The 12,591-nt window shown below is 36.7% G+C and overlaps 2 protein-coding genes across 3 annotated transcripts in view; one reads left to right on the plus strand and one right to left on the minus strand.

The window, feature by feature from the left end:
* The window catches only part of lrmp (lymphoid-restricted membrane protein), a 23,127-nt gene extending 18,916 nt beyond the window's left edge, over window positions 1-4,211 (minus strand). Inside the window, exon 1 of the mRNA XM_079454060.1 lies at window positions 3,771-4,211. The gene's annotated coding sequence lies outside the window, so the exon portion shown is untranslated. The remainder of the gene's footprint in view (window positions 1-3,770) is intronic.
* On the plus strand, window positions 2,293-9,986 carry bcat1 (branched chain amino-acid transaminase 1, cytosolic). 2 transcript variants are annotated; one of them, XM_079454062.1, is made up of 11 exons: window positions 2,293-2,550; window positions 3,514-3,558; window positions 5,438-5,638; window positions 5,922-6,032; window positions 6,164-6,283; window positions 6,753-6,913; window positions 7,094-7,236; window positions 7,800-7,885; window positions 7,989-8,129; window positions 8,209-8,283; window positions 8,493-9,986. In XM_079454062.1, the coding sequence occupies exons 1-11, from the start codon at window positions 2,509-2,511 to the stop codon at window positions 8,529-8,531; spliced, it is 1,164 nt and encodes a 387-aa protein (XP_079310188.1). In that variant the 5' UTR covers window positions 2,293-2,508; the 3' UTR covers window positions 8,532-9,986. The 2 variants fall into 2 exon arrangements, with proteins under 2 accessions (XP_079310188.1, XP_079310189.1); XM_079454063.1 differs by lacking the exon at window positions 2,293-2,550 and adding an exon at window positions 2,840-3,160 and having other exon boundaries at window positions 8,493-9,668.
* The last annotated feature ends 2,605 nt before the right edge of the window (window positions 9,987-12,591 follow it).

Below are 12,591 nucleotides of genomic sequence, written 5' to 3' on the forward strand. Positions count from 1 at the left end.
TTTCAGCAACTGTTCGAACGTGGGATTTAAACGCATAACGTACTGACATCTTTTGGCCAACAACAGAATTGCAACAAATAGGCATTCATTGCATCAAACAAGGCTTTATAAGCATGGAACATGAATTCCCTGGTAATTTACTTAAATGAATGCACATTTCATTTAAATTATTTGAAATATATATAATTATTTGAATTTTTATTAGAAAACATCTGACTCTATCTTGCTTTGTATCTACATACGAACTGTTGTCAGTACTAAAGTAGTAAAATAACAATAGTAAGGTCTAAAGATGTAACTGACTTTATTAACCAGTTGTTATGAATTTAAATTATTGGAGAAACATTTGCATATATATGTGGGTCACTGTCATGACTGTTTCCCATGTAAATAAAATAGGGTGAATTCTGGTAATCTGGGACAGTTTGGGATTTTTGACTTCTTCGAATTATTTTAATATCTATCTAACAATTTAGATCAACACATTAGACCTATCTGACCACACCAAAATAAAAAATGTAGATATTATACCCAGAGGAGACAAGCCACACCTATCAGTGTTTTTGTGTCAAAATATATTTTACCTAAATTTGTTAATCTGGGACGGGTCATAAAAAGCCTATTAATTTATGCATACCAATTACAAAATCACCAATTTTTAAAAATCATTATGATGACAAGTGCAGAAATCTGAAAATGAAAATGCATATTCCAAGATTTCAATTTTTACACAGGATTAACAATCTACTGTGTTAATTCATTTAAATTCATTTAAAACATTTGTTTAACATTGTATTAACAATAAAAAATAAACTAAATTTCCAGCAACACTAAGAAACAATTTCATAAACAGATTATTCATTCGGTAATTCGAGTTCTCCATTAAAATTGAAGCCACTTGGGGAACAAACACTCCATCATCATCCATTTATGTTATAACCTCCAGTAGTCCACATTAACACCCATTTCTCATTAGGGCAAATATAACCTTGTCATTGGATTTATATAGTCCCTAAAGGCACATTTCCCCCATTTGAAGACTGTCCCAGATTACCCAAAGCATGCTGTCCCACATTCTCAATCACATTTTACAGTGTGGGACCACACTAAAAAACTAAAATACATTTTCAACACTTTAATACACATTTTGTTGCTATAGATCCAGACATAATTTGACAGCAATTAGGAACATTGTCTTATTTTGACAGATTTATGTCCTTAACATGTCATCAGTCAGAATCCTATGTCACTGACCTTTGTCATGCAATTCCAGGGGAGCTTCTTGATTGACAAGTGCCCGCCCCTTTCTGTGCGATCACCAAACGAAGTCATGTGATTTCAGTCACATGACATCCTGCTAAAATCACTGCGTCCAAATACAGTACACCTCAGCCACTTCCTTTCAGGAAGAAAAAGCTCAAGTCTGTCCAATTTCAAAGTGCAGTGCCTTTAACGCACATTATCTTGAATAGAGCTTCCGAGCGGTATTCAGGGTGAAGTGTGTCCCACCATGCATCACGTTCTGGATATATCATGAGACTTTTTGCCCGGGTCAGATATTTGCAGCAGCTTAAGTTATACAACTATTTTTTAATGTTGTATCTTTATTTATTCTATGGTTGGCTAGCAGGTGTTTTTCTTTTGTTCAGCTGATGTGATACAATACAAATGCACTACAAATAAATCAGACTTGACTATATAGTTAATGATATATTACATATAATTTCCTATTAAAACGCAGGTGCACGTTTTATTGGTGAGTTATGTATTTTATAAACCTGCTTTTTATCACATGCTTAGAAGCACCACATTAATTAACGTTAGCCTACGTGTTTATACTTGCTGAGTGTGTCCCGACGGGTTAGAAATTCTACATGCTCACTTGGGATCTTCACACCCACTTGACCAAAACAGGGGCAAAAACATGAAATACGTCATGAAAAAAGTCAATTGGTCAAGTGTAAAGACCGCAAGTGGGGGGTATTTGGACGTTCAGACCCGACAAAACGTTGCAAAACGTCTTTTAAACGGAAACGTTTTTTTATTAAACAATTTAAATTAAGCAAATCAGATACGATAGCAATACAACTTTGCGTACACTACAGAAAATATACAGAAAAACATCCCATGTCAAAAGGAACAAAAACGCATGTTATGCTGGGTTGACATTCTTGACACACCCACCAAACAAGAGAAAACGTATCTCAAACCCTGTTGCGCATCGTTGTAAATCGTTTCCAGGAAACCTCAGCAAAACGTTGCGCACCTGTTTGAGCTTGAACGTGCCCGCGTGTTGACAAATATTTGATAGAACAGGAAATAAACACACTAGATTTTAGATGACCCAGATTACCCTTATTCACCCTATGCGAAAAATGGCAATATAAAAAAGGTTTATTGTAAATGCTGAAAAACATGAATGGAGAACACATTCCATAGTCAGGTTTGGTTAGGTTGAATCTATAAGAGGTTTAGCAGGATCACGCGCCGACGGAGCGCGCATTCATCATGGCCAGCGTTGCATCAGCCACGAACGCACCATCACATAAGGTAAACGCGCACGCCACGTGCCCCATTGATGTGCTCCATTTGACCGTAATGCATGCATATAATAAACGGAGATCGCCCCCTATATCACTATACACTATTCACATCGTTGATTTATAGCAGTCTATAGTCATGTGTTCTTCTGTCGTCCGCGCATAGATTTTCTCATTTACGTGCATAAATACGCAGGAGATATTGTTTTAAAGGGACATCTGGTTTCATTTGGCCAAGATATTTAGAAATATCTCTGAAGGTCATGTCGCAGTTACGCGCAACTTGCGCTTACGTCAGTGTTGTAGCCTAGATATATCGCAATCACGTGCATCATGCCAAATATTGATATGTGATTGACCTCGGAATCTAAGAGGCGAGGTCCGATCATTTTTAGTCATTGGTGCATTTGATGATTTCGGGTTAAATACATTATTGACTAATATGGGTCACGGATGATATAGCCTAGGTCAACAAACCCTTTGTAAACAATTCAGGTGCGACCAGGGTCGCGTTGGGTGCGCCTTTTTATTGAACCAAGCTCTTGGTTGCTCCAGTCATTCGCTCATTGCGCGTTATCAAGTCGTTTATAATCTGAATCAAAGTCGTGATGTTGCAGTGGGTGAGTTTCTAACTATATTATAAGGAATATAAAGGACTTCCACTTGTAATTAATTATATTAAAGGGAATAATTCCTTACAAATACAAGGTTTCATTTTGCCTTAAGAGAGAATTCATTTACTTTTTCGAGATTTCAGATTCAGATGTGTATAAGAAATACAATAAAATAAAGTTTCTTTATCCTCTCATTTTGAATGATTCTGTCATCATACATGCGGAAAGTTTATTGGAATATTTGTCTGTTGCGTGTTTGACACAGCATCAGCTAACAAATGAATATCTACTCTTAAAGAATGCCTAATACTCTGTTACAATAAAGATTTGTATTTTAAGTTGAATGTTTGTCCTTTTAGGATCTTCAGAAAAATGGGGTGGCTGACAATGTTTCTAGCTTTAAGGTAAGACTTATCATTTATATAGCCTATGTCTATATTCCCTGTAGTATTTTGTCTTACATTATGGATTCCTTATACCATAATTTATTCCTAACAGAAATGAATAGTCAGATGTATAATAATTTAAACAGGATTCCTTGCTTGTAGTGAATTATTAACCCTTTCTTTAAATAAATCTGTCAGAAGCACTATAGATTATAGATTTCAATACTTGCCTTTATCAAGATTTCTGATGCCATCATTGTGATGTTTGAATGATAATCCAGTCAATAGAAACGGTGCTCCTCAGTCAAAAACGTCAAATCCACTTTTGTTGGTGCCTCTTTTTATTTTAGTGTCCACACACCATTTTCCATACATGCACTGCATGTGTTTGAAGAGAAGTTTGGGTTGCCATATACTGCCTTACTGGAGTCCTAGTGTTTTGATACACCCATGGGTTGCATGTGCTTTTGGACCGCCATGGTTAAAATTTTTTAAAAATGTCACCTCGCGCCCTTCTTTCTCGCAATCAGAAAAAGGGCCTGAGCTCTTCCAAAAGTAGCAGAGTAATAGAGAATACGGTATCTCAGCTCACTGTAAGACCTGTCAATCAAGCTTGGCCGAGCTTTAGACATCTCTCTCTCTCTCTCTCCCTCTCTCTCTCTCTCTCTCTCTCCCTGTGTGTGTGTGTGAAGAGTATAAATACCATGATCTCCTTGAGAATAAAGCAGTTTTTGAAAGGATTTTGAGTTATGAGGAAATTTGTTCAATTGTTGCAGGACTTTTTTATTATTTTTATTATTATTGTTTTTTGCTATTATATGTGCTATATCTGTGTGCATTTAAGGTGGTTTAGTGATTGTTCTCATAATTTTGTTGAATAAAGTGCTCTCTCTCTCTCTCTCTCTCTCCTCTCTCTCTCTCTCTCTCTCTCTCTCTCTCTCTCTCTCTCTCTCTCTCTCTCTCTCTCTCTCTCACTGTCTCACCGTCTCTTGTGACCAGAGGAGGAAGGTGTAGACATTTGAGTTCTGTTCAATAAAGGAAAATCACACCAGCCACTATAGTAGTCATGAAATGCCATAACAATTATCAATAACACCTTCCGTCTTGCCTCAGATTTGAAGAACATGTTGGATTGGTTAATAATCAGATGATGTCATCAAACAGAGTATAATAATATATAATTGTTCATCTGTCTGGTCATTTTGTCATTGATGGGCATCCAGAGTTGAACCCTTAGAGTAAATACCACAAAACATGTCGGCCGATGGTAAAACAAGGCGTTTAGAAGAAATGTTTATTTTTTGGGTCGCTGCAAAAGCATTGTTTGTTTATAGTATTTAAACAGTCCATGTGTATTTAAACAGACCATGGTATAATCTACAGTAATGTTTGAGAAAAAACACATTTTCAAGGTGCAACAGTCAAAGACATTTACCTGCGTGTACATAGACAAAATTATGAATTAGCGGAATGTGTGAATAGATCATGCGCAAACGATTATTATAGGACAGATTGACAAATGTTATTGCAAAATTGATGACTGGACTGAAGGACATTGATAGGCTAGTGTTTAATAACAAAGAAATAACAAACATTATATCTGTAATGTCATGCTGACAAGGTGACATTATTATTTATTACAAAGTTATTATCTTGTTATTATTAATGTATTATTTTCTCACATTTAAGCACATTCTCTGAGAGATGTGATATAAATGTACTGACCTTCCCTAATCTGGGATTATAGTGAACTGCTGTAGGATAATGTACTGTAATCTGTCACAACTAATGTCTAATTTTAGAGTTTGAGTTCATTTCACTCAGTGAGAGAGAGATCTAAAAGAGATCCATAGAATGAGATTGCTTTTTGACATGTGTGGTAAAATGTTTTGCTTAGGCCGCAGACACTGTCATACAGTCAGCAGGCACCCATAAACCCAAACCTGATCCGAATGACCTGGTGTTTGGGACGGTGTTCACTGACCACATGCTCACCATTGAGTGGAGTCTTAAAGACGGCTGGCAGAAGCCACACATCCAGCCGTTTGGGAATCTGTCCGTACACCCAGCATGTTCTTGCCTGCATTACGCTGTACAGGTCTGTCCATACAATCTAGACTTCCATTTTTGCGCTTACTCAAAACACCTTAAAAAATAAAAGTGCTTGCAACAAAAACATGATTTTATTTGTCATTTTCAGGCCATCCTAGCATCTACATATCAATGAATTGCACAGCTTGCTTTTTAGTCGTAAAATACTGTACAAAGTTTGTTTACAATATTGTCATATAACATTGTTAAAAGGCAGATATGCATATAGAACACAGTGAACAATTACATTTTCTTTTTTTAAATGTGAATTTCGGTTATACTGAGGCCAGCTGTTCGAGGGCATGAAGGCGTACCGAGGCCCAGACAATGAAGTGCGTCTTTTCAGACCCATGCTGAACATAAAGCGGATGCTGAAGTCTGCCCAACGGTGCTGTTTGCCTGTAAGACTCACTTCCCTCTTCTTTATAAAGCATCGATGTGGTGTATATCGCAAATGAGTTTAAATATCAAGACACAGAATCAAAAGAAATATAAAAATGAACTTCCAGAATGATTTTTGTAATGTCTTTAGAGTTTTGATGATGTGGAGATGCTGGAGTGTATCAGGAAGTTGGTGGAGCTTGATCAGGACTGGGTCCCACAGTCAGAGTCTGCCAGTCTGTACATCCGGCCCACTTTCTTGGGCACAGAGGTCAGAACTGCACAAATGATAAATGTTTATACATGTAGCTTTTTTAGCTATAATTTATAGCAGGCTGTTTTATTTGTCTTAACTAAAACTAAATTTAAACTCTTGGACAAGTGTTTATTATTTATATGTAATATTTATTATAAAATTATTTATGTAATACAAAAACGTTGCTATATTTTAAATGATAGCTGAAGTGCCTGGTATATTTAATACAGTACAGTACGTGCATACACACCTGTTTATCATACTTGGGTACCAGTTCTTAACCAAACTTAAAAGTGGGAAAAACCAGACAAACATAGCATTTGCTACAAAATGCTATAAATATATGGTAAATCATTTTCTGTACGTGTTAGTGTGTGGATTATGGATTAGGTTTTAGTATTTATTAAGTGTATAAAAACAATCAATGTCTATGAAATGTTTCTAAATGTTTGCAAAATGTTTGGGTGTGTGTGTGTGTCTGCAGCCTTCGCTTGGAGTAAAGAAGCCGACCCGTGCACTCCTGTTTGTTATTCTCAGCCCTGTTGGCTCATACTTCAGCATAGGAGTCAAACCAGTGTCTCTTTGGGCAGATTCAAAATACATCAGAGCCTGGAAAGGAGGAACGGGAGACTGCAAGATGGGAGGGTGAGGGAGAGAGAGAGAGAGAGAGAGAGAGAGAGAGAATGACATGAAAGGTTGACAGAATGAGCACAATTTGTGCAATTTTAATTCATGTTGAAAAAACAGCATATGTTGGTTAGGTATATTTTGAAGCAAGGTAGCTGGTTTGCGCTGGGCCTTAGCTTGTTTAAACAATTTTATCAGGAACTATGGGTCGTCTATCTACCCCCAGTACGAGGCAGTGGGGTACGGCTGTCAGCAGGTTCTGTGGCTGTATGGGGACGATCATCAGATCACTGAGGCCGGAACCATGAACGTTTTCCTCCACTGGATCAATGAGAATGGGGGTAATGACCATTAACAACAAACATGACAATTGTGCGAAGACACCGATTCACACTTATTTATTTACTTTCTATAAATAGAGAAAATGTGTTTATATTTTGAAAAGAGAACAATGTAAATGTGCAGAAGGCATCTTGTCTTTAGAAAATGACCGATTTAGACATGATTTATTTGGTGCAAAGCATGCACAACCTCTGGCTAAGAAAATGATTAGAATTATATGGAAATGATTCTTTAATGAATCACAGAGATCATTTTTGTGAATCAGGAACTGAAGCAAGAAACAAATAATGTACACGTGAACACTTGGGAAGCTGAAACAGATGTCAAGAATTTAATTGAACAATGTCTTACATTTTCATTATTATAGTGAAACGAATGAAAATATAATTAAAATGAACTACTCTTTTATTGTTCACTTTAAAGACAATTATATTTAAGAGAGAGAGAGAGAGAGAGAGAGAGAGAGAGAGAGAGAGAAGAAATTTACAAGGCAGTTTAGAGCAACCTTTAGCAAGACAAACAGTGTATGAACAAATATTGGAGTTGATACTTCTTTTTTTAGAGGAGGAGCTGGCAACACCACCTCTAGATGGAATTATCCTGCCCGGTGTTACACGCCAAAGCATTCTGGACCTTGCTCGCCAATGGGTAAGACCGGTCAGGGTTTCTGACTGTAAAAAACACAAAGTGATAAAAGTCTTATTTTTGATGTGTAGATATTTTTTAACCACACAATGCAAAATCTTCGCAGGGTGAGTTTAGTGTGTCAGAGCGGTATCTGACCATGGCTGACCTTCGGCAGGCTCTGGAGGAAAGTCGGGTGAAGGAGATGTTTGGTTCTGGAACAGCTTGTATTGTTAGTCCAGTTTGCAGGATTCTGTATCAGGGAGAGGTGAGTCGATTCCTCAATACTTAAATGCATCTCGGCCAACATTTTTAACATAGTTACTTTTTTATTCCCTGCCCTGTAGAATCTTCATATTCCATGTAAGGAAAACTCCCCTCCTCTTGCCTTTCGACTAATGAAGGAGCTCACAGATATTCAGGTAAGGCACCAGATGCATTTAAACTTGAGGTACAAATGCTTATAAATGTAGGCTACCCATTTTAGGGGTTTTGTTTTTATTTCATGTATCATATCATTTATATACATGAGTGTGGCATACCTAAATACTAAATATGTAATGTTACGTTCGTTGCCAAACAAACTAGCAGGATAACAGGTGGACCTATTACTGTTTCTTTGTTGTTGCAGTATGGCAGGACTTCCAGCGACTGGTCTTTCGTTGTATAAAGAAACCTTACTGTTGTGGACACACCTGGGGTTGTGGTCAACACGCACACGCTCCCCAACAAATGTTTCCAAACATGCACAGTCCACAAAAAGGCATTATCTAAGACTATATGGAATAATTTCCTTGCCATGTTTGTACAAAGTTTACTAGCGGAAACTAAAACCTAATACCTAATGCAGCAATAATATGTCAGTGTTTGGGCTGATGTACTTAGATCATCGTTCTTCTTGATCGCAATTGTTACAGTAGAATTTATTCAAGTCACCAGTAACTAGTAGCAAAGTGTATAGCAATTATTCCATCATAAACTTCAACACCAGCTGTTTTCCTTGTTGTTATCTTGCTCCACTATACTGTATATTTAGATTGTATTTTAAGTGGACCTGTACATGTTCTTGATAACGTGATAATGTGCAGTTACCTTTGGATTGCACATGTTTAAACTACTGAACGACAGATATCTTTGATATGTTATATCTTTTTAGATATTTTAAGGTAGTGCATTTTGTGATAGAACTTGAGTATTTTTCCAAGATATGAAATGTATAATCATAAACAATAACACAGCATAGCTCCATTAGTGTTATAGCACAATTTTGCATTTGATGTGAAATGAACGTAAAAGGAATATCATATAATTATAGATGTTGTATGATCCAGCTGTTCAGACCATACTCTAAATAAATGGTGCTATATAAAAGTGGTTCTTGGCATGCAATCATAGGGGAACCACTTTAAGTTCTATAAAGAATATCTTGGAGCTTCGGTGGTTCAGTGGTTCTTCAATGGGGTTCTTCAGCGGATGACTGAGGTGCTACTGCAATATGGCACCGCATCCGTATTTTAACGGAGAACCATTTTAACCCCTTTATGGTTCTTCAAAGGTTCTTCAGCAGTATAAGGCACTTAAAGTGGTTCCCCTATGATTACAAGCCGAGAACCACTTTTAATGCTATATAGCACCATCTTTTTTGAGTGTCTTTCTTGGAATGGAATTTTTACAGTTAAAAAAGCACAAATATGATTGAACTATAGGCGCACAAAGTGGAGAACATTTGTATTATTGATTGCAGAGTATTTGAATGAAATTTGCTTAATGGTATTAAATATAAATATAATGTATGTGTTATACCTTGTGTTTTGCTTGCATTATGAAATTATTCATTCATGTTAAAAAATTACATTTTAAGAATTATTAGATATGCTAAATTTAACAAACTGAAACTGGGAATTTCAGTAAGAATTTAAGGTCGAACATACAAACGTACCACGTACGTCCACAAGGCGGCGCAACATAACAAATAATAAACTGCTCATACACTCATACGTCCTGTGTATACAGAATGACTTTGACGTCACGTTTGGTATACAGAATGATATTGATAACAGTTTTTTAGTTAAACCCTTGTGTATCAAAGCATGTCAACAGTTATTAAAGAGTACCGATTTAATCCTAAATATAAGAATGCGCTGACATTATTCTAAACTAGATTAACCACACGATTCCAATTTGAAAAACCAAGTATGCTATAAATAATAACCAAATCCTCATCTGGCTTCAAGGGATACTTCACCAAAAAAATAAGAATTCAGTCATCATTTACTCACATTCGAGTCGTTCCAGATCTGTATAAATGTCTTTGTTCTGATGAATACAGAGAAAGATATTTGGAAGAATGCTTACAACCCAACAGATTTTGCCCACCATTGACTACCGTAGTAGGAAAAAAAATACAATGCTGGTCAAAAGTGCCCCAGAACTGTTTCTGTCCTACATTCTTCAAAATGTCTTCTTTTGTGATCAACAGAACAAAAACACTAAAACGTAACATTTCCTGCTATGGGATGGCAATGGGGGGAAGGTCTGTTTGGTTATAAGCATTCTTTAAAATATCTTTCTGTGTTAATTAGACATGAATTTCCATTTTGGGGTGAAGTATCCCTTTAAAATGCCAGCAAACTCAATTCTAGATTTGCAAACCCCCATCATGCTGCAGTCAAGGTTAATATATACATTAACACAATGTCTATCCAAACCAGAGCATGTTCAACTGACATGATTCACCTCAAACCTTTGAATGAATGTGCTTGCCTTGTGAAACAGGAAGAGAAATCAAAATGGACCTGATGTAGACCGGATCCAGAGCGTGCTGGGATCAGATCACTTTTTTAAAAGCAGAAACATATTGATTTATGTGGAGCTGTAATTGATTCAATATGTTCTGGATAACTCCCACGTAATTGAGGCCTGGCACAGACGAGCTCCCGGAAATGCCACCCCGCCCATTACCACAGTGCCAACAAGAGGGGAGAGCATCCCCAGATCTAAATCTTCAACACATCTTGTTCACAGGATGATGGAGCCTAATGTTCAATAGCATCTCATGTGCATAAGCATGCAAATGTGTCTTTGTTTGATATTGTTGATTTGTTACACCTTATTGGGTCAAAACAAATTTCACCTGCCGTTGGTAGGCTAATATCAGTAGAGGCCGCCTCTTTTTCTCCTTCCCAAAGAAAATGTTGCGAACAGAAAACGCAGACGCATGGACATTAAGATGGGTGTGGAAAAGACAAGTCACATTTCCAGAGGGACCTACCATGACTTTGGTCACGATGTATAAAATAATGGTGATGGATTTCCACAAACCTTTCATTTCAGCACATTCTGACATGGAAACCCAACACGAACGTCAATCAGAAGGGATTTTCAAACAGACGCAAAGCTTAACTCCACCTAGCAACGCCGAATGGGAAAACATATCTCACAGCACACACACGTGACTGATGACAGTTTGATAGCACGCTGACATGAGCTACGAAAGGTTATTAAAATCTTGTGCTTGCAAACATATTCTCGCTCCCTCACTTGCACACACAGGGGTACAATATCCAGTTTATGAAATTTCAACAATAGGCACTACATCCAGTAATTATTAATAGTAGCTGACAAAATGATTGCAGTCCCTGTCTCGTATGTTAAATGTAGGACTGAGTTTCCGCAAATGTCAACGCACCGTGGAAGTGGATCGTATGAGTTACATAATCTGAAATGTTCATTTGTGTTGTTTAGACAACTGGAGAGACGGTTTATAGACAGATATTAAACTGTATTGTTCATTTTAAAAACATCTTTGCATTCTTTATTGTAGAGAGGAAATAGAAAACCTCTTAGACATTGCAAGCACATGTGATAACCACCCCAGCACAATCCCAAGCCTTTTTCTTTCCTCTTTTTGTGTCCTCTTTTTTTCCAAACACAAACTTTAAAAAACCCACTTAAGTACTTATGGCTCTTTCTTTTGGGAAACACAAAATAAGATATTTCGAGAAATGCCTCATGTGGTTTTGTGTCCATACAATGAAAGTCAAGGGCTTGGTTACCAAATGTTGCTTGGTTACCAAGGTCCTTCAAGATATCTTCTTTTGTGTTCTGAAGAAGAAAATAAGTCATACAGGTCTGGTATAACGTGAGGGTGAATAAATAATACAATAATATTAATTATTGGGTAAACTATCCCTTTAAGGAAATAAATATAATAAATAAATAATCTCATGTTTTTGTTGAATAATGCTTTATGAGTACATCATTAAATACATCAAATGCACCCTATTTAATTTTGGCTTGCCCCACCACGACCCACATTTAAAATGATTCAATATCACTGTGATATAATTTCTTTATTTGAAATTCAATTTATTGTGCATTTATCAACTAATTCGCTGGTGTTCTTTGCCTCCCTGTTACTTGCATTATTCAACCACTATTATAGTAAATTTAAGGAAAGCTTTTTTTTTTACCAATGCCCAAATAGTAACATTATTTGGACCCGGATTTGTTTCATTTTCTCAAAATGTTTTTTGTTTCATTTTTTCAAAATGTTTTTTGTTTCATTTTCTACAAATAGTGTGATGTGACTGCATGAGCCGAGCCAAACCATTCAACCCTGTTACCATAATTACTGTAAGAACAAACGATCAAACAACAAACAAATGCCAAATGGCAAATTCTACATAACTACAAACAAAGACCCAACCCGTACCACTCTGTTTTCAGAT

Source organism: Barbatula barbatula (assembly GCF_947034865.1).
Source record: "Barbatula barbatula genome assembly, chromosome: 4".
Lineage (NCBI taxonomy): Eukaryota > Metazoa > Chordata > Actinopteri > Cypriniformes > Nemacheilidae > Barbatula > Barbatula barbatula.